Source organism: Erpetoichthys calabaricus, chromosome 2 (genome assembly GCF_900747795.2).
Source record: "Erpetoichthys calabaricus chromosome 2, fErpCal1.3, whole genome shotgun sequence".
In the NCBI taxonomy this organism is placed as follows: Eukaryota; Metazoa; Chordata; class Cladistia; order Polypteriformes; family Polypteridae; genus Erpetoichthys; species Erpetoichthys calabaricus.
The window spans coordinates 167,393,612-167,416,948 of NC_041395.2; the positions used below are offsets into that span (position 1 = coordinate 167,393,612).

Genomic DNA, 23,337 nt, shown 5'->3' on the forward strand with positions numbered 1-23,337 from the left:
GTGTCAAACATAAATATCTTTATAAATCATATATTCATTAGATGTAGATCTAATCTAAAATTTAAACTATTCAACCATTGCAAAGATCTGAAAATGTCATTAATGAGAGTAATGCAAATTCTTATAAAAAGTTATCAATAGTCATTTCCCAGTAAAATAGATATCTCTCTATTATAAAAAAAATCCTGGAGAGAAACAGTAGGGCGTCAAGACGTGATCTTAACGTTAAGATCACAGAAGATAGTTAAAAGACCCGCGAGGACCTTAAACATGAGACATTGTGCCAAGAGATTGACCCAGGACCGTCTCGTGATGACGTAGAACATGAGATTCTTGCAAGACACCCACTACTTACAATCAATATCAAATAAGACAACTGGGCAGCAAAACATTCAGTCTTGTGAAGGATTTGAGTACATACAGATCCAGGGTCTCAACGCATATAAAGCGTATAAGGACAATACGTTATAAATGAAATATCGACGACTAAGTGAAGAAGAAAGCAGTGCGGAGAAAAGAGACTCAAAAGCATTGGAGAGAAAAAAGAGCAAAAAAAAAAATAATCTAGGTGCAAATTCAGAAAATAAGAAAAGTAATTATCAGCCCATAACAAGTGGAACTGAAACAAAGCACGTCCAATCGGGCTCAGAATTAAAAGACAGAATAAAAGACAAAGTAGAACTTCATAAACACGTTCACAAACGTTGGCGCTATACACACGCAGAGCAGATTATGAAAGCAGTGGAATTCGAAAGGCTCAAAAAAAAAAGCATAGGCGCGATACAAATGTGGAGAAAGTTAAAGAATATGAAAGTAGGAAAATTAGAAAGTATAAAAAAAAGACAGTAAAGATCGCAGTAGCGCAAACAAATGGAAATTATTACTCGAAAAAGGGAAAATAATCACCATGGACCAGGTGTCATTGAAAAAAAAGCAGGACAAAGCGAGGTCAGAAATAAAAGGCAGAGTAGAAAACAAAGTAAAACGTCATAAAGAGGTTACAAAACAAAGGGGCCAAACACATGCAGAGCAGGTTAGAGATAATGAAAACTGGAATTCAAAAGACTCAAAAAAAAAAAAAAAACGTAGGCACAAAACACATGCAGAGCAAGATACAGAATATGAAAGCAGAAAAAACGACATTGTCAAAACAAAGAAAGTAAACATTGCATTAGCGCAAAAAAAGAGAAATTATTACTCAGAGAAATAACTTAAAGGCGAATAGAGATCGAATATATGGACACAGGTGATATGTCAGAAGTATGTAAATATTGTACGGCTTTGAAGTTTAAGTCAGAGAATTTTAAAAACGTGTTTTAACTCACATGCATTTATTGGTTACTTTGCAAAAAAAATTATTAACTGATGATGATGTAGATCGCTTTGTCTGTGCTGAAATTCCAAACAGAGAGAGCTATCCTGAATTATGGAACAAAGTCATTAAACACATGTCTCACTGACCTCATTTAAAAGATTCCAAATATTGTTTTTACATAGGTTCTGAAATAAAAGTGAAACTAATGAAATAGCAACAATTCAAAGAAAAAAAAATCTTAAAAGTGTGTATCTGGAAAATCAAACACGGGGGTTGGCGAACGAAGCGAGCAGGGAGCGAAGCCCCCTAGTTTATTTTAAAATCATTCCTTGTGCTTCCAATCCATTCATTTTATTTTCTGTTTAAACAAATAATGATCAAGGTAAACTGGAGCCCAAGTCCTCTAAAACTGTGCCACTCTGCCAACAGGATAGTATTAATCAAATGTTAATAAAAACTAATACTAAAAATTATTTTACTGGAGTTTCACATTTATGTTTATGTGATACTACTTATAACAATACGTTTACGAATACAAATAAGGGATATGAAATTGTGTAAGGAGAACATCAAATAAACCTATTTGTATTTACTATTAAATAAAATGAAGTTTGGTATTTTAGAATGTTCTTGTTTATCATGGTGCCAGAGACATGTTGCATGTCTAATGGACAGACAAGTAAGAATTTTGCTATATTTTTTGTATACATCACAATATTGTTACTAAACCCCTACTATTTCATGATCAAGTCAATTAGCCTTATGGTGGTAAGAAAATCTTTGACAGCATTAAGGTGGACACCTTGCAATGGGCTGGCACACACTCTGAGGTTTGTTCCTCCCTTGTGCCTGATGTTTGCTGGGATACGTGCCAGATTCCCCCAACTCTGCTCTAGATAAGCGGGTTTAGAAAATAAATAGGTGGATGGATGGATTAACATTGATTATTTCTCCATATTTATGCCTTGTGCCTTGGAGCTACAGTTAGAGAAGTCCAGTATCACAGTGTTTCTGGTAAAAAAAAGACTTGTTTTATTCATTTGTGCTAATTTTGAACTTGGTTATTTGTGGTAGAAATTAATATATTAATTAAAGAGAAAGTTACCAGTATCTGCTAGAACAAGTCTGATAAAATCTCTTTGAATCAGAAACCAGGCAGGAGAAAGCATGTCGTAAGAATGACAAAATACAAGGAAAAGGTTTGATGTCCACCCCATATACTGTGAAACAATTTGTAAAAATTGAGTCCACACACTTAAACATGCATTGAACTAAGGAGAAATGGAAGGTAGGTCAGTTTTATAGTAGGAAGGCAGAATGGGCATTGGAAGTGAGGTCATCATTAGGGATCATTAGGGATCGGAAGTGAGATCATGATTGGAGGCGAAAGTGATGTTTTCACACGGGTTTTCCTTCTGAAGGTTTGAAAAAAAGAACAGGCATTAGTGCTCATTACCAACCCTTGGTCCGGCATGTCATTTACCCTGAGTTAAGCCCTTTGACTGCCTCCCAAGTGCACATGTGTGACAGTGTCCATTAATTATCTTTTCAGCAAATGCTTGAAGAGGGAGCATTCATCACAACAGTCTGGTACAAAATGGTCAGAATAATAAGAGCAGAGGTCCATTTTATAAACAACTGAATTTACATAATAGTGCTGTTTAATGCATACACATCACCTGACATTTACTCTAATTGGTTTGTTGGCTTTCACACCCAGATAACTGAGTAAATAAAAGTCTGTTTTACCCTATTCTTATTCTTCTGCTATCATTTAGATTTAGCTATTGTCATTGAAATTTCCATGTGTATGACAACTGTCCAGTCTTGTTGTTTACAAGACATCTGCTGATCTCTTAACACTAGAATTACCAGAGCCTACGAAAAAACTCGTAGATCCGGCCCACCTTAAATCGCTTCTTAAATCCGTTCACACCTCTCCGCCAGCATCCTTTGTCCTCTAAATGTGCTGATAAAAGACAAGCTGCCAGCAGCCGGCTATTCCATCCCCCCAAAGATCAAATAAACACTTTCACAAAAGCTTCAAGGTTGGTACAACAGTTTCTGTGGCGTAGCGCATTAAGAGTGTAATCACAAGTCCCGGTTCGATCCCCACTCACTCCTATATTTGCCGTTTTCAGTAGTAAGCTGCTCTTTTTGTTAATATTATACAGTACACACATGCACTTGGTTTGTGTCTGTACTTGTGCTGTTACTTAGAGAGTCAGATGGGGGGAGGAGTGATGTTAGAACGCGTGAGCTTATTCAGTGCTGCAGGAACAACGCACATGTTGATCTTTTTTTTTCTTTCAGTACATGTGCTTTCCCTGTTTATTTATATATCTCTGCCTGTCTGTCTCTCTATTACACAGTGCTCGGTCTGTCTGTGTGTTATGGATCTTAAAAATAACAGTTATAAGGACAGTTGTTCCTGTTAATTGCAGTCTCAATTGTTAAAAAAATATTTTAAAAGGAGCATCCCACATGAAAATATAACGATCTCATTAACTGACAGTGCATACCAATTTATAAATTTTATGTCCGTTTGAGGTTAAAAAGAAAAAAAAGTAACACTTCATCCCCAAGCGGGGAATCGAACTCGGGTCTGAAAGGCAAGGGAAAGCTGCTGCATTTTAAGAAGCAAATCTTAGCGCGCTACACCACAGAAGCTGCTGTACTATTCTTGAAGCTTTTGTGAAAGTGTTTATTTGATCTTTGGAACTCGGGCTTTACACATTCTATAGTTTATGCCTACTACATTTTGTAACATTTATTACTAAAATATGAAAAAGTTTCTGTTTTAACAATGTGTTTACACAGATTACTGTAGAAACGGAACACGCATGAAATGCGTGTGTTCCAAATAAAGATCTATTATTTCCACTGTAAAACTCCACTTCACTCCCAGATAATCAATCAAGGCATGAGCTGGGAAAAGTTCGCTCACGTTCTGAGTCGGTGGGGGGATGGAATAGCCGGCTGCTGGCAGCTTGTCTTTTATCAGCACATTTAGAGGACAAAGGATGCTGGTGGAGAGGTGTGAACGGATTTAAGAAGCGATTTAAGGTGGGCCGGATCTACGAGTTTTTTCGTAGGCTCTGGTAATTCTAGTGTTAATCACCTCCTGGTATATTTTGTTACATCAACTTTCATCGTAGTACACCTATTTAATCATTTCTGTAGCTCCTTTCATGACATTTAAAACAAATGCTTATATATTTTAATGTGCACTGCAGACCAAACTACTTAACTACTGTTACCTCCAAATTATTCTCTCGCATATTTGAAGATGCTAAAAATATCCTGTTTCACTGGAATAAATGTCATAGAAGTTAGGTATTGTTGTAAATCTACTCATTACTACATTTTTTTCATGTAGCTTGTTTCTTTTATGTACTAGGGGGCTGTGCCCCCTGCTTGCTTCGCTCACCCACCCCCTTACCTGGGGCACGCTGCACACCAGCAACTTCACATCTCTGAACGCACGCTAAGGAGATATGGTCAGGTCAGCTGCTGTCTTGCTGCTGCTGTTGCCGAGCTGTGTGTTCTGCTTGTCGCACTGTGTGTCAATCATTTAAAAGCCTGTACAGCAGCTGTCCTTTTGTCTCACTACCTTGTTTCACGGGACGTTAAAGTGTCTCCAAGAAAATCACGTATCATCTCCTTCCAAGCCTTCCAAAATTTTTTTTTAATAATAATGAGATAATGTAGTAGTTTTCATATCATTAGTGGGCATTTTGATGTGTTATGCTTTGTGTATACCTAACCTGCATATTCATTTCTTTGATAGGATACACATCAATACTGAGATTGGGTTTCCAACTGTCATGTCTGTTTTGTAGTGTCCTCTGGGGGACTTGCACCAATTTTTCTTCCAGTCTTTCTTTCTCATGCCCCTGGAGATTTACTTTCCAGAGCATCAGGTATGACTCTGCTGCTCCATGGCACTACTCTCTTCTGCACTCTCGTACTTGGAGGTTTCTTGCAGGACTCTATTCTTTGCCACTTTAGTGACTCCTTTGTCTCTTGTTATTCTTTTTAGGCTACATTATATTTTTTTTCAATTCACATTGTCAGTAAGGATTTGTGTGGCTTTCCGGTTTACCATAGTATCACTAATTATGCCACCAGAGAGCGGTGATACATTGCATATTGATTAGCATATGTGAGCAAAAATTTCACTGTACTTTGTCTAAGTGACAATAATGACCCATGTGAATCTAAAATGACTAAGAAGTGGAGTTTCAGTAACAAAAGCAAACAGTACTGACCCAAAGTCAAGGGCTTCATAGTGTTGTACACTGGTTGGACGTTTTGCATATGGATACATATTTTTAGCACTCCTCACATCTGGATTGTACCAAATTCAAGAGCTTCTATTTTATATGACCAGATGGGTCAACCCCCATCAGAAATGAAGCAGCCCTGAAATTCTATAAAAACTGCTATCAGCAAAATATCACTCTCAGTCCTGAATGAGCAAAGTGTGGTATGGAGCTTCATTAGTCCTAATAGCATTGTTCCCATTATAAGCATAGTCAGCATAGTTTGATATATGCATATTATTTACCATTATATGCAAGGATTTAATACACAAAATGTCCATGTTATTTTGTAAGTGAATGATGTTTTGTTGTGGTGGGCTGGTGCCCTGCCCGGGGTTTGTTTCCTGCCTTGCACCCTGTGTTGGCTGGGATTGGCTCCAGCAGACCCCCGTGACCTTGTAGTTCGGATATAGCGGGTTGAATGATGGATGGATGATGTTTTGTTACAGTATTTCCTTCAATGGGAAAAATTATTTTAAAAATAATTATTAAAAAAGATTGCTTTTTTAAGTATTAAAGTGAACCTAAGTCATGCATTCAACATGTATCAATTAGACCATGAGAAACAATAATCAGAAAATTGAATGAATATTTTGAACTGTTTATGTATTGTCAGATTACTAATTCCAATAGCATCCTGGAATAGGAGTCTCCATACAGCATTAAAAATGAATGCTCTGGGCAAATTTAAGTCTCACTGTAACTAAAAGAATGCAACTATCTGTAAAAGCATTGTGCTCCAAATTTGTTTCTATTCTTGGGACTTGTTGCAGCTGCCACTTATTTATGCCAACAATGCCTTTATTAGAAATCAATTCTCAACATTAACTGATTTGAATTTTGCTCTCTCAAAAATGTGATCATGTGGGCTGTATCTGTTCTATAAACTTCAGGGAAATGTTAACTGCTTTTTTTGCACAAGTTTCAGATTCCACTGTTTGTTTGGTTATTTTGCTTGCATTTGGCTATTTTGGTTAGTTTTGTCTTATTTTCAATTAGCTGAAAATTAACAATGAGCTGCAAATAAAGACAGTCAACAGTTAGCCTAAAGCTTGATTCTAGTATACCCAGGCATAAACAGGGAGAACATACAAAGCAGGAATAAACCATTGAGCAAATGAATTGGCTTGTAATTAACCTATTAAGCAGTTGGTTAGAATGAGAAATCTGCAGTCACGCTGAAATAATTATTGAAACTTTTGAGTTTAAAACAATTTACACGCAGTGATAATAATAACAACAATACTTTTTTCTTCCCCAACGACATTCTGGTTAGGTTAATTGATGTTTGTAAGTGTGTGTGTGTGTGTGTGTGTGTGTGTGTGTGTGTGTGTGTGTGTGTGTGTGTGTGTGTGTGTGTGTGCACGCACTGCAATTGATTAACAGCAATAAATAAGTCTATCCACTCTCTAGATTCATCACACAAAAAACAGTCCCCTGGCATGACTAGGTGTAACCTTTGCTGGTCTTTTCTCACACAGTCTCACTTAAGAGCTTCATTAAATTCTCTGTGAAATCTAGTTGTTTTCCTTCACTACGCATTACATGTGCCATAAATCATCAATGGAGCTCTCAAAGTTATTATTGTTTGTGTTTTGTTTATATGGTAGCCTCGTTCACCTTCCCACAAGAATATCTTAGGTGGATTGCTAAGTTTTTTGAGCTTCTATGGTAAGCAATGTTGAAGCTTGTGTTAAGACACAGTGTATGCAAAAGCAAATAAACTAGTGTAGAAATAGAAAGGATATGGGTAGCATACCCTCCACCTGACCACAAGGGGCAGACTATTGTATTTTAGTTTAATTAACTTGCATCCTTTGTCAGAGTGCTGAAATGAGGATACATTTGGTTGGAAATGATGCCTTAAAATTGCAGGTCTGAATCTATGTTTTAATTTTATCTTTTTATTTTATTTATTTAATATTTTTTTTACATTTTTTTCTATTTTTTTTACATTTTTTTCTCCATCTCAAAAATCATGTGTGTTAGGTTAACTGGGTACTCTTAATTAGCTTGATATGCGTGTGGATCAAAATGTATCTAGTAAAGGACTGGCACCCCATTAAGCAGTTGGTTCCTCCCTTGTGTCCACTGCTGTTGAGATGGGAGTCAGCTGCCTGAAGCTCTGAACTAGATTTAAGTGGGCTTGATTATAGGTGGATGTCCTCAAAATTTGATTCTGTAAATGATTACTTTCTAGTGGTTTAAATAACTGAATAAAATTTTCATCATTATTTACAAAATTGCTTCATTTAGAACTCACCGAGAGGCTGAAACGATTCTTCAGTGAAAGCAGAGTGAGAGCCGTGAGAAGACAACAGAAGACAGGCCATTGCATTCAACTGGGACTTAATCAAAATTCTTGTTAAAATGGTGAGTATTCTGGGCAGTTACCTCATAGAATTGCTGCACTGCAAACAAGAACCACCTAATATGTAGAAAAGGAAAACAAATATTTTGGAGGCTGTATAAAGTAAGCTACATTGTGAAAGGGTTAGGCATTTCAGTTCTACTTTAGATGAAAGTTCACTATTAAAATTAAAAACAGCACCAGCATCTAAGCTCAATTCCCAGATGGGGCATGTTCTGTGTTGAGTCAGCAAGCTCTGCCAGTTTCCAGAGGTATATAAACCGCTCCATATTTTTGGTGGCTCTAATTTAGGCCACCCCTTTAGCCTATTCCTCCTTTACTTTTCATAAATATGATTTGGAAAAAGTGGGTGTTGAAAATGAATTACTAGATATTGTTGGTTCTCTTTTGTATTGAAACACCAACTTTGGGTCTTCTACTCCCAGATTTGAATTAAAGTCATCCACAAGGGACTCCCCTGAAGGGGAGAAGGGATATCATCCCAAAGTATTGGAAACTAAATTGAAATATGTCCACAGTCACAGTCAGCTGCCCACTTTTTGAAGTTCTTACACATTACAGTAAACCCATGAACCTTAGCAGTTTCTGGGAACTCATTAATCAAGAGACAAATAGATTATTCAACCTAGAAGGTTTTATTTACATAGAACCTTTCCCATCCAAAAAGCTTTTGAGAAAATGCAACATCAAAAATTATGTTAACTTTAAAAATAAATGTTACAATAAGTGTTAAAAATAAGGAAGCAAGGAATCAAATACTATGTTGTTGTGTACTGTCATAGTATATACTGTATAAACTGCTACACCCTAGAAGTTTCTATAACCTACAGTGCCATGCACTACCGAAAATTACAAATTAAGAAGAAACAGAAGGTTAAGCTAGTGAGGGGGACATAGAGAAAAATATTGAATGAAATTAAACTTCTTCCCATCCAGAAGTGGTGGCAAGTATCTGTTTACTGTGTGGGAAGCCTGACATCGCACCACAGCCATGTTTTTCTGCTTATTTCACCTGTCTTTTTCCTATTGACTGCCATTACCTGACCAAGTTCTCACCTGTGACCTGCACGATTTTGTTATATTCGGGGAACCTCTTTCCATATGAACCACTCATATATCAATAGGTAATATAAGGGAAATGGAAATATAATTTAAAAACTGAATGGGACACTCCCTGCTGTCATCCAGATTAGCCATGGGCACACTTGAGCATGGCTCAATAAACTCAATTACAAGGACTTTAGTCTTCCTTGCTTCCCTCTACCATATACCAAGCTCCTAACTGTAAAGCGTGTTGACTTTTCCAGCGTGAGTGCATTTCTGTCCACGTCGGGCAAGCTGGAGTCCAGATGGGCAATGCCTGTTGGGAGCTGTATTGCCTGGAGCATAACATCCAGCCAGATGGACAAATTGCTAGTGAAACAAATAATGTCAACACGGACAGCTCCTACGACACCTTCTTCTGTGAGACTGTAGCCGGCAAGCTTAACCCCAGAGCCATTTTTGTGGACCTGGAGCCCACAGTGATTGGTGAGGCTCATTTTCCAATGTTCTAAGACTGTAGCTAAATTTTCATTCCTTGTGGTCCTCTTAATGAGGTCTCCAGAGAGATAAGGAATGATTGATGACTGGAAGTTTATTTTTCTGTTCTATTTTGATTGCTGATTATGTGTTTTGTGAGAAGGCACCTCTATATGAAAGTAGAACATGCTTAAAATAAAATAGTATCAAAGCACCATACACAAAGAGTTTATTATATATAGAAAGGAGGAATGTAAAAAGACACCAACACACGCATAAAGACCTTATTTCTTGAATACACATGACTGGTTGAGCATGCCTAATGGACAGTAGGAATTCACTTCTAGAGCACCCACTCTGCACATATGGCGGAGCAAAGTAACAAAAAAGGGGGCGCAAATGTTGCCATATGTGGCGTAATTTCGCTATTCGTAGGGAAATTTTAAACTTGTAGCGGTGTATCGGCAGCAAAAAATATAGGAATAAATTTTATTAGGGTATCAAAAAAACATTAGGGGGGCGCGATTAAAACTGTTATGAAAACTCGGGTCGCAAATACTTAAAGGATGAGAAACGCTGACATATGGGATGCTGCCCCATGGCTGCTGAGAAATGTTATTCTTTCTGTATATACCTCTTAAATTGTGCCTGCCTGATCCTAGCTCTTTCTTGGTTAATCTATTTAGCTTTTAAGACAAGTGTATCTTGGTAGACTTTATAAAGAGCAGAGTAAGAGTACTATCTGAATGCAGTGCTATATGATCAAATGATTGTTAGACTAAACAGTACAAATTTGTTTGAGTGCCTTGTACACATGTAATGAAATACTGTATTTTGGACAAATACTCAGGTTTGATGTTTTCTAGACACATCTTTGCATTGTTGGAACAAGTATTATGCTAAAAAGTATCTAGTGCCCTAGAGCTGTTATTTAGCACAGTGAGGAGAAAAATTATCTGAACGGTAAAGAGAACCTTATGTACAAACTTTATTGAAGACCAATAGGAGTTCAAAAACACAACTACATTACATTATTTATATGATGATGACTCTGCCCAGTGTTGCATTTTCAAAACCAGAATATATTAATTCAACCTTCCATCTACACAGAACACCTTAAGTCAGCTACATGAGGAAGAGGTCTACTTTTGGTGCTACTAGAGTAACTCTGTGAATGCCGGCTTTGCCTGTTATTAATAACTTTGGCATAACAAGAATGTAAGTTTTCATTTCCTCTTCTCCATCAATAAAGATGCCAGGGTGGTTGTTCAGAACAATACCATAGGGGAACCATTTTTGGTTCCCAAAAGACTTGTCCACATGAAAATTCCAGAAAGAACCTATTTATTTAGAACAGCAACAGGCTCCATACAATAAATGACCATGAATAGATGGTAAAATATTTGTGAAATACCAATTTGTCATGATTTTAAAAGGTCTCTTGCTGCATATGTACAGTAATGTAGGAAAAGTTCAGGTTTTCTTAATCTGTTAGTGTTCTGCTAGGTAGCCTATACCATACACTAAAGACTACAGTTTTTTTCCTACATATTGGGAAGTTTTTCAAAGCGCAAAGAATCAAAAAAATAAGCAAAAGAAACTCCCCAGAATTGGTACTTGGACAAGCAATAATTCTATGAGGAACCACACAACCTAGTAAAGAACCAAAAAATACCATTAAAGAACCAATACTTTTAAGATTGTACTTATCAAAACGGAATTAATCTTTCTTCATCTTACCCTAAGAAAGCCTGTTTAAAACTAAAAATGTATTTCATAATTAATCTTAAAATTAAGTCTGTAACTTAACTGCTTTTCATTTAGATGAGGTGCGCACTGGGACATACAAGCGTCTCTTCCATCCAGAGCAGCTAATCACAGGCAAAGAGGATGCTGCCAACAATTATGCCCGGGGACACTTCACCATTGGAAAGGACATCATTGAATCGGTACTGGACCGCATTCGAAAACTGGTGAGTGATTGTATACAACACAAACATCCTCCCATATTTAAAATTTTCAGTGAGGAGCCACCCTTATTCTGTTATAAGGAAATTCTCTATCTTTGACATTCAACAAGTACTTTCTCTGTTCAGATTGTTGTTTGTCTTTAACTGATTAATCTCTGTAGCATAGCCATGTTGTAGGCTTTACCAATATATTCAATGAATTGTCAAAATTTTGGCCATTCATCAGTCCATACATCTAACATTTATTTCTACCTTCCTTTCATAAAGGACAACATGCCTTTGCTTTCTTATTAACTTTGATATATTATATAAATTAATACTATTCTATAAATAAACAAAATGGTATTAAGCAATTAAACAACTATGCCATTCATCCTCCTCTCCATTTACCAAAACCCATGTAATAAAATTTTAAGGTCATAGGGAGCAAAAGTCTAACGTGGACAGGGAGCAAATCTATCATGTGCTCCCACACTCACTCATGTGAATTAATTTACAGCTAATATAGAATGGGTTTGTTATGTGAGAAAATATTTACTAGATGTTTAAAATTAAAGCCTTTTATGCAAATGTTTCATTAGATATACATAAATAAATAAAATTTTGAGGTCTACTTAATATTGTTCACTGCTGACAAGGAATAATCATGCACAAGGTAGGAAGCAATCCTAAACATAATAGCCATCACAGGGCTAAAACAATGAGAACAAAAATATATTATAAATAATAATTTTTAACAATCCATAGTAAAAAAAAAAACTGGGTATAATGTGTAGTATTTATTTTTCTCCAATGCAGAGCGGTAAAAAATCATTTAACACAGTAAGTATGATTCAAGCTAGAGTGTTTGGTGGCAGAGAGTACAGTATTTGATGTAACCTCTATTGCTTAGAGTCACATCACTTTTTTCATCTGTCCTCCTCCAGGCTGACCAGTGTACAGGGCTGCAGGGCTTCCTGATTTTCCATAGTTTGGGAGGAGGCACTGGCTCTGGTTTTACCTCTCTGCTCATGGAAAGGCTATCAGTTGACTATGGGAAGAAAAGCAAATTGGAGTTTGCCATCTACCCAGCACCTCAGGTCAGATCAGAGAAAGTGAAGAATGTAATTTCATTAATATCCTATGAAGAATTTATTAAAATTTTAGCTTTTCTCTATGTGATTACACTCTGTACAGGTCTCTACTGCTGTAGTGGAACCCTACAACACCGTTCTGACTACACACTCCACCCTGGAGCATTCAGACTGTGCCTTCCTAGTTGACAATGAAGCCATTTATGACATATGCAGGAGAAACCTGGATGTGGAGAGACCTACTTACAACAATCTCAATCGACTCATTGGTCAGATTGTGTCATCCATCACAGCTTCCTTACGCTTTGATGGTGCCCTAAATGTGGATCTTACAGAGTTTCAGACCAACTTGGTGCCATATCCCCGTATCCACTTTCCCCTAGTTGCTTACTCTCCAGTTATATCTTCAGAGAAGGCTTACCATGAGCAACTCTCTGTGGCAGAAATTACTTGTTTTTGCTTTGAGCCATCCAATCAGATGGTAAAGTGTGACCCACGCCATGGCAAATACATGGCCTGCTGTCTGCTGTACAGGGGTGATGTGGTACCCAAGGATGCGAATGCTGCCATTGCTGCCATCAAAAGCAAGAGATCCATTCAGTTTGTAGATTGGTGTCCGACAGGTTTCAAGGTGAGATTTTGCAGAGTTAAAGTGACCGGGACAGCAGTAGTCAAGTTGCATTTACATTGTGCTGAGGTAGGCAAAGGAATTTTATGGGGAGAATCACTACTTAGTTGTACATGTACCTCGTTGTACCTCCATAGTACAAGCTCAAATTGAACTGGCTTTCATTGCTTGAGGTTACTGAATGCTTGAATTGTTCTCTATGTACAGCTTCAGTAACCATGCAAGGAAACACAGATAGCACTATTAGTTACTGCAGCAAACTAAATGAAACTGATCCATTTAATCCACTTCAGAAAGTGACATTTAGTTGTAGGATTCATTAAAGTTACTTCACATCTGTAAGAGTGCCTGGCTGCAGTAAAGAAAATGTGAGGTGTCAAAAGCCTTAAGTCTTTAAGAAATGTACACATTAATTCACAGTCTGTAGTTTTTAGGTGGTCTGCTGGACACTTAAGGTGTGTAAGGATGACATAAATCACTTGAGGCAGTTGTAGTCAAATAAACTTAATCTGTTACAGATCAACAGCTATAATCTGTGATGGAGTATAGGTAAGAAGTAATTAGTAGAAGATAGAGGTTACATTATTTAAAAAAAATGAGCATGGATATAAGCTTTATTTAGTAAAGGCTTCAAAAAAAATTTCCATCCAAAAAATGCCAGTCATTACAACTGTCACATGTCACTCAAGGAGACTTTCAGATGCAAGAGATGCAAGTTCATCCAACAACTTGAGTTCAGGGTTGCTAATAAGGTTCATGGGTTTCTGGTGTCCTTCCACTTGTATGTCAGATTTATTTTTCTTTAAGCTGTAGTATCTGAATGAAACTTAAAATAGGTAGTGTTGTTAACTATGTTCCAAGATTTTTTTAGATATTAGATATACAAAAGTCTCAAGGTAAGGTAGGTATACACTATAATTCTGGCACCAGAGAATTGCAACATATTTTATGTTAGTTTACCACATGCAAGTAAGAATTTCATTGTTTTCTGTAAATATGATGGATATATGTTACCATATATTCTGTACTATGGCAACAATACGTTAAAGCTAGTGAACAAAAATTTGAATTTAAGGCAGTGAATGAATACTGAGAGAATTTTCTACATCATGTTGGTATATCCACTGCAGAGCAGAGTCCTGCCTTGAGACGAACTGCCCAATAATTTACATTGGAAAAGTAGTGTATCAAAGAAAAAAATATATATATGTAGGATAATTGATGATCAATCAATCAATGGATTGATCAATTAGCTGGTCAGTTTTTATTTTATATATTGCTATTTTAGCAAGCAGTCAGCCAAATTTTTTACTAGGCAACAAATAATTTTCAGATGTATTAATCTAATCCTAACTCGTATATGAACTTAATTTTGTCTTTCTTCTAGGTTGGTGTCAACCACCAGCCTCCCACAGTGGTGCCTGATGGGGATCTAGCCAAGGTACAGCGTGCTGTCTGCATGTTAAGCAACACCACAGCCATTGCAGATGCTTGGGCTCGTCTAGACCACAAGTTTGATCTTATGTATGCCAAGCGAGCATTTGTGCACTGGTATGTAGGGGAAGGCATGGAAGAAGGTGAGTTCTCTGAGGCCAGGGAAGATCTGGCTGCCTTAGAGAAAGACTATGAAGAAGTGGGCATTGACACGGTACAGGGTCCATATGAGGAGGAGGAATATTACACAGGGACAATATAAGACCCAAAGAAGATGGCTCTGTACAATATGAATACTGCTATTTATTAATTACTTACACCCAAAATTTGAGAAAATGTTCACTTTAAACAATACATTCCCAAAGTTACTCCACAAAGCTCTATTTAGAATCACTGTTCAACGAAACCAACTATCTTTGAGGACTCAACAGGAAAACTGGAGTATAATCAACACAGAAAAACAAAGAACTGTACCTTTCTAGTTTTTCCTTAGTTTTCTTAAAAAGTATCTTCCAATAAAAATTAGATAAAGGAATACATTGCAAAAATAAAAGATCGCATAAAGTAAATTAAATATAATTCAAAACAATCAATCAATTCAAAATTGCAGCAATGAGCTTACATCATATGGACTCTTCATTTTAAATATGTGATTCAGAACAAATCTCCTATTCTTTGAGCAAGAAAATGATTAAAAAGAGCCATGAGACAATAAATAACAACACAGAAAAAAAGTTGGTTACATCTCCTATAAGGTCATTAGTAAATGATGCCTGGAAGTTATGCAGATATCAAGTGTCCTTTATCAAGCATTTCCACAGAAAGACTAAAAGCCAATCCTGAACCCACCACCAGTGAACAGGACAGCACTACAAGAAGATAAACACATAGAAGAATGAAGCTGGAGCTCAACAACAGGTCAAAGAGTCAAGGAAGACTGAAAGGTAAGCGAATTATAATTGTCAGTATAGCTCCAATGTTGTCGTTGCCTGCAGTGAAGTTTGTTATTCACTTCTTCTATCTTTGTTATTAAGTGATATTGATCGAACTGAAGTTTTGTGAGTGGGGAAGCAAGGTAAGTAAAAAGTGATAGAGCCAAGCTGAAGGCCCAAGTAAAGCATCTCAGTCAGGTTCCTGCCATCATGGCTCTGCTGAAGAAGTAGTACTGGTAGGTAGTTGATGCTGATAGAAGGAGCCAAGGGCGGATTTTAATCAAAAGAAGGGCTCAGAGGCAGAGCCATCTATAACAACTGGATGGCCAGAAAGAAATTACAACTGCTCAGTAGAACATCATTATTCTCTGAATATGTTAATAAATAACTGAATGTATCATAATCATTCAGTCCCAGATTTTCCGTCTTGTGGAACAGGGCATATATTTAATTCCTGTTACATACCAGGCTTGGCTACATTCACTGCACCCAGATTCTAAGAAAGAGCTTTTAGGGATTTTTAATAAACAGAAATCACATCCTGTATATTTTAGAATGCAAATATTGAGAAGCTATGAAAGACTAAGAGTAAATCCTTATAAACATGTGTTTTAGGTTTTCTGAAATGATATAAAATTAGAATAGGACTCCTGGACTGAGCAGAAAAGTGGTATCAATTTCAGAGAAATCTAATTATAATAAAAGATGCATACACAGGTTTGATTTTGCTTCTATAAAGTAGGAAGATGCAGTCTGCTTACTTTTTCAGTGCAAGCCAAGTACTGTATAAAATAACATGACCGCTTAAGGGATTTTAGACAGCTCCTAATTTTAGCAGTATATATCGAACCATTTACTAATAAGTTGGCACATATTGTAGGTACATCTTTATTTTATCTTCTTGAGGTAGCCAAGTCTTTTAATTTCCTGTTTCCTGTGCCCTCTGATGCTGGCCTTTTATAGTGAGATGGCTTTGAGTTCATACAGATGGCTCATTTGAAGAATCAAACCATGCATGAAATGCCAGAAAAATACATTTCCATTTATTGCACATAACTTCTCCAAAAAAGGTTGTATCAATTGTTGTAAGACATGATTATAAATCACAGCCCCTGTAAAATGCAAAAGGAAAACCATAAAGAGCATTGAAAAGTACTGGGTGTTGTGGCTCCAGCTTTAACTGAAAAACACACAATGTTCAGAGGAAGCTACTAGTGTCAAAATTCATTCATTTTTATTTTTCTCATGTTTATGTTTTTATCATTACAGAATAATAACCATTAAAAATGGACATTGTGAGGAACAGCCTGGACACAGATAGGCAGACATCATTTAAACACCACAACACATTTATTTACAACTATTTACAATGCCTCAACAATGCCTTTTCCTTCTCCTGACCGCCTCCACTCCTCTCCTCCAAGACTCTGACCAACTACACTCCCGACTCCAGCCATCGAATGGAGGGAGGTGGCCCCATTTATACACACCCGGACGTGCTCCAGGTGCCTCCTGATGAGCTTCCGCCGCCCCTTCCTGGGGTAGCGGAAGTACTGCCTGCGCACTCACAAGCACTCCGGGTGTCCCTGGTCTTCTTTCCCCCAGCACTTCTAGGTGTGGCGGAAGTGCTGAGGGCCAGGGCTCCACAGGCATTGGGGCACCCCCTGGCGGTGACCACAGGCCCCTATAGGGTTGAGCTTCTAAGCTCCGTTCCCGTGGTCCCCAAAGCCACCAGGGTGGTCGCCCCCTCAAGGTCTGGGGGAGGCGTAAGCCCTCCTCCGGTCCTTCTGGGTGTCCCGGCTGGGTACCACCCCCAGCGACTCGCCACAACATATTGCTTAAAACAACAGAAAATAATGCAAGAATTCATTTCCCCAGAAAAGGTTTTGTTTGATCATTTTGAGTTTACTAATTAGAAAAAATCTTTACACTTAACCTCCTTGCACTGCTGAAAAGCATTGTATGCAGTTTTGTTCAGAAATAGCACCAGAAAATGTTGTTCATGCTGTTTGGCCATGAGAAGTCTGCTTGTAATCTGTTGTAATCTATTTATCTCTATGCACTTTAATGCCATTTGGGAGTATACTGTAACTGTGATACAAAGGCTGTTTGAAATTTATGCAAAGGTTTTGTTCAAAGTTATGTTAATTTGGTGCATTCCTAAAACATATGGCCTAGTGATGCTGGAGGTAAATAGCAATGCTCTCTGGTTGGATCTTGTCATGGATATATTTTTGACTATTGGTAAATGACATATATGCAATCAATGAAAGACCTTTAGTTGGACTCCGAATACTGGACATTTTTATTGACATTTATTTTTCTTTAAAAGAAGACATTTAGTTGAATTGGAATACTTGGGGCATATTGAACTAAAGTATATTCTACAAATGGCCAAGTTGCACTCCTTTCCTGAAATGCTAATTGAAATGTCCCTTTCCCATCGTTCCCTAGGATTATTGAAGAGTAGATTCTTTAAAACATTTTTAAACATTGTTAGAATGTTGTCTGAGTCTTTGTCAAGTCAAAACAGTATGGGCCTCTAAGATTGATATGGGTGCAAGATGTAGTTGGGTAGGTTTTACTTAATAAAATTTCTAATTTGTATATAGGAAAAAAGTGTGTAGCTGGAAAATTAAATTGGGAGCGCAACTGTTCTCAAAATGTAAAAATGTTGCCTGTAAAAAGATCAGTGTTTTGATCCCAAGCATTTTACATAAGTTATATACTGAGCAGGCCTGAGAAGGTGAAAAAAGGTGATCATTATGTAGAGCAAGAGTTCCCAAACTTTTTTCAGCTGCAGACCCCTTTACCAAAAACTTTTAAAACCGTCGACCCCCTAATTACATGCAATGGTTTTTCATATCCGCACTTGCTTTGATATGTTCGATAAGACAATGAACAGACATGTTTGTGCTACATGTATTTTCATGCATTCTTATGTGTGACTCTTTTAATGACACATTTTACCTTTTCGTTCGCAAATTTGGTATGTAATGTTTTTTTTTAAATGATTTTACTTCTTAATTAGGTACCTATTGGAATCATAGATATTTTGAAGTAACAAACAAATAGCAGTAGTAAGGGGGTCTATTTTTGCTGTCGTTGACCCCCAAATCTTTTCATTGAAACTATCGACCCCTAGAAAGTTCAAATCGACCCCAGGGGGTCAATATCGACCACTTTGGGAACTCTTGATGTAGAGGAACAACAGATGAGAGCTTCTCCATCTTGAATTGTGTCCAATGTTTGAACACAGCCATTGAAAGCCAGGCCAGTGTAAATTCATGAATGTTCCAATATTTTATTTGCTGTCTAGTTGCAAAATTGAAAGGTAGTGCCATACCACCTTCTGCTTTAGACCTTTGTAGAGGTACCTACTGAATGCATTACCGTTTTGAATTCCTGATAAATAATGATTATGATAGCTATCTATCTAATTGCAATGTATATTCTGTTTATACTTCCCCATGCACTGCATGGATATTTCTAAAGTAACCGAATAAGACTGTTTCTGGAGTAATATTTCCAAGACTAATTTCCATGTCAGTTACTTTTACTTCAGTATATTTTTGTCTATGCAGTAATAATGTCTACTTGAATAGACTTTATTGGTTCAGTTTTTCACCTCTGGTTACCTCTGACACCAGGTGGGCAGAGTGAGATGGACCTGGGCAGCATGTATGAGCAGACAAAGTGACAAAGCAGCTGGGACTGTATGGAGTTAGGGCTACACAATAGCATTTGGCATAAAGAGGCTAATTCCATTCCTCTTGTCTATCACAATCAGACAGGCTGAGACAAAAGTTCAATAAAACAAACTTTTATTCTTCAGTGGGAAAGCATTTTATGTTGATCCCCACTTTAAAGCACAGTACAAAGCACCAAATATATCACAATGCTTGTCTCTTTTTCTCTCTCTTAATTCTCCACTCCTCCTCCCGCACGCTTTGTCCACCTACACCCGACTCTGGCTCTCTGATTAATGATGAAGCGGCTCCTTTAATAGTACACCCGGAAGTGCCCCAGGTGTTTCTTGACCACCTTTTGGTTGCACTTCTGGGTGTGGCAGAAGTGGTGGCCCAAAGGTTTCAGCTGTAGCTGCAGCAACCCCTGGTGGCACCCACGGAACCCAACAGGGCTGCTCCAAACTACAACTCCCAGCATGCCTTGTAGGGACCTATGGTGCAGTAGCAACCCAGGGGAGCTGCCCTTTAGTTTCTCAGGGAGCATACTGTCCCAAATAGGTTTTCCCTCTCGGTCCTTCCACCCAGCCAGCGTTCCAGCCAGGTAATAGTCCTGGCCATCTGTCACAGTGCCCCTTCCTCATCTGAGCACCATGGTGTGCGGTGTCCTGCCCGATGAGAATTACCGTTCTCCAGGATTCGGAGTCCAAAAAGTCTGGTCCACAGCTCCATCCTGAATGCCACCAGCTGATGTCTCTCTGAATTCGATTGGGACAGCACCTCCAACCATGTCCCAGACTGTAACATACATAGCACCTTTTCTCCCCTCCTTGCATCTGTATTCTGCAGAAAAGAAAGAAATGTTTGAAGATCCAACAACAAAAACAACAACATTTATTTATATAGCACATTTTCATACAAAAAGTAGCTCAAAGTGCTTTACATAATGAATTTTACGCTCATCTGAGGTCAGCTTGTCTCTCCAACTTCTTAGAGAGCGATCCTCCATCTCACGCAGCTCCCTGGCTCATGTGCTGCACTGTGCACAGACCTGGGGCCTCATGTATAAACGGTGCATACGCACAGAAATGTTGCGTACGAATGTTTCCACGCTCAAATCACGATGTATAAAACCTAAACTTGGCGTAAAGCCACGCACCTCATGCCCTGGCGTACGCAATTTCTCCGCTCGGTTTTGCAGACTGGCGGCACCCAGCATCAAAGCAGTGCTACTGTTCCTGTGTGAACACCCTTTCTTTCTTAGACCCACATTCCTGACGCGGCTTTATAAATACACTGAAACTAACTGCATATTGTTTATTAGTGTAATGCATCTGATTGTAATTAACCTGCAGCAATATAATGGTCCAGGGAATAGCCATAGTATTCCAAATACCATAACTGCTTTAGCGTTGTTACTCTCACTGCACTTCTTCTTCTTTCAGCTGCTCCCGTTAAGGGTTGCCACAGCAGATCATCTTTTTCCATATTACTCTCACTGCACCACTCGGAGTATTTATATCACTGTATCTGAGTGGGGAATCACAGCAGCAGCTGATGGGAAAGAGAATTATCGGTACACAGCATGAAGCAGACGCTGCCTGAGCCACGGCAAAACGCTTTAGAGACTTCCCAGTACGGACTTCGCGGTTTAGAAAAAGTTTCACAACAAGAACTTTAAACGCACTCAATCAGTCCATCAAGTGCTCCTTGTAGAACTGTTTACTTATAAGTACAATTACCTCACTGTAAACTTGCACTACAGTTATAATATTGCACAACCTGCGCCACTTTATAAAGCGCGTATTTACATTTGATGACAATATTCATTTTTAAGATGAAATGCAGCAAAATATGTTGATTATATTATACAGATAAAACTTTAACTTCATTTAAATAATCTGTATTGTTAATAATTAAACATGTGAGGACACGGTGCCAGAGCACTAGCTAGTTCAGGGATTGTTCCTGCATTGCGTTGTATTCTTGCGCTGACGCGACACTGGAAAGATAGACGGATAGAATAATTAAACATGTACTACGAAGATATTTCAATGTTCCTTAAAAGTTTTGAAGAACCGCCATTCTAAGCTTACAAATGGCTTCATGTCTATTACATAGCTGATTGTGTGGCGATTGGGTATTTGGAGAAAGAAAAGTAGGGATAGGAATAGTACGTTTGAAAGAGACAGTACTGCTGTGATAAATTATGTCATTGAAGGTCGCGCATGGTGCAGCAAGCCTCTTGCGTGAGATATGAACAAGCATTGCGCCACCGTGTTCCCATGTTTAATAAAATGCTTTCATTCCTATCATCATGAAAAAGATATCACGTATACATCTCAGTATTGTAATTATTCAGAGAGCTGTAATATCACGAATGTAATGGATTATGTGTCCTGTCGGAGAAAGAGAAAGCCCGTTTAAGAAGCAGGTAGCGATTGACACACAGAGCACAAAGAAGATCAAATACAGAACAAAGCATTTAACGTCCTACTTTTGTTACAATGGGATTTGAGAAACTAGTAAATTAAACGATTTTAAGATGAAGTTTATGATGTTCTACTTAAATATAAAACTACTTAAAAATAAACTACGTGATTACAGTGGACATTTCGAGATTAAAATTGACATTTCGTGCTTTTTTCCCACTGTGTGCCTATTTTTTTCAGCGGGTTGGAAAATGGATGGATGGATGACACTCAGACGGTGGGCTACGACTTGCCTTTTCACGGCGACTTTGATATGTGATTTCTTTTTTATTTCGGGCACTGTGCGACTTTGTGAACTTGAGCTTTCGAGTTTCTCCGACACTCTGTCACTCGATCAACTTCCTTTTGTTGATTATACCACTGTTTAAACCAACAAATAGTACGTTTTTCCTTTGCCTCCACTTGGTATTCGCTGAAATTCTTATATTTTCCCCCGTGCTTTTCCCATTGTCTTTTCTCAGAAGGCTATTTATATCGATTTGCATATTCAAAGAGGCGTAATTCTGGGAGGAGTTGGGGCGGGACAGAAGGCGCGTGCACGTGCGTTATTTTTCACGCTGATCGGGATTTATGTAGTGGAAGAACGTGAAACGTGCATCTGGATTTTTCTGTGCGTTCGCACATTCCCGCTTTTGTGCTTACGTCATGTTATAGTGTGAGTTCTACGCACGGCGTTATACATGAGGCCCCCGGCCCTTCTTTTCCGAGTCCTCCTTCTACTTTGGGGTACAGCAACAGCCTTGGTCTCCCTATGGCATTAACTCTTTTACGGCTATTTTTTTTTTTTTTGTTTCTTTTCTCCCAGGGCTGAATATTTTTCCAAAAACTAACTTTTTTTTAAACAGAACACGAAGCAATGGTTTAACATATCAAATCAACAAAAAATATTTACTTTGACAAATGTTACTATCTTGCATGTTGTATGAGCCTGCATACTATATGATTTCACATACTGTACATGTTACACAGCAAAGTCCTGCAAAGTATGATATCGCTCAAAGCAGCCTATTGCATGCATTGCCACATTGCACTGCTTACAATATGTGTTGCACTGGTGCTTCCTTTTCAATTGTCTGTTGCTGCACTTTCTCACATTTATTGTTAGTGTGTACTAACAATTCACCCACTTGACATCGTGCAATGCCACTGCCACCAAGTTTTCCGCCCACATGAAAACTGTTTTGTCACCTCTTTTCATTTTCAGCCTGTCTGGCTTCAACTGTGAAAGCATGTGTCTCCTGTTCACCCTCACTGTGCCACAAGCTCCAATTCCCCTGCTCTGTAGCTCCATGAACAATTATGATTGTTCCTGTATGCTCCAGAGATTATTAATTATATCGATTGGCGGCCCATTACGGTTTCGTTCATCCTCGTTCTCTGGCTGGGAGTTAACTGCACCTGGGGAGGTAAAGGCTCTGGTTAGAGGTTCGTCAACCTCGCCTCATCCCATGTCACAGCGGGATCCTGGCACACACCCTCCACCTTTTCACCTGCATCAGGAAGATTGGTGAGGCCCAGAACTGCTCCCTTTCCCATTTGCTCTGGCCCATTGGGGTTGTAAGACTCCAGGTGATCTTCCTCCTTGCTACT

General features: G+C 38.2%; 2 protein-coding genes across 2 annotated transcripts in view; one reads left to right on the top strand and one right to left on the bottom strand.

Annotated features, from left to right (window-relative positions):
• LOC114669508 (presenilins-associated rhomboid-like protein, mitochondrial) overlaps positions 1-23,337 on the bottom strand; it is a 1,019,231-nt gene that overhangs the window by 855,763 nt on the left and 140,131 nt on the right. The gene's annotated exons all lie outside the window — the stretch shown is intronic.
• Positions 1,940-14,899, top strand: LOC114669507 (tubulin alpha-8 chain-like). The gene is made up of 6 exons (XM_028825739.1): positions 1,940-1,957; positions 9,319-9,541; positions 11,357-11,505; positions 12,429-12,581; positions 12,679-13,206; positions 14,591-14,899. The coding sequence occupies exons 1-6, from the start codon at positions 1,940-1,942 to the stop codon at positions 14,897-14,899; spliced, it is 1,380 nt and encodes a 459-aa protein (XP_028681572.1).

Bases quoted from the DNA above. Each gene is read 5' to 3' on its own strand.
- LOC114669507 (XM_028825739.1), top strand. The intron at 9,542-11,356 runs GTGAGGCTCATT...CTTTTCATTTAG, and splicing joins CCTGGAGCCCACAGTGATTG to ATGAGGTGCGCACTGGGACA. The intron at 13,207-14,590 runs GTGAGATTTTGC...TCTTTCTTCTAG, and splicing joins GGTGTCCGACAGGTTTCAAG to GTTGGTGTCAACCACCAGCC.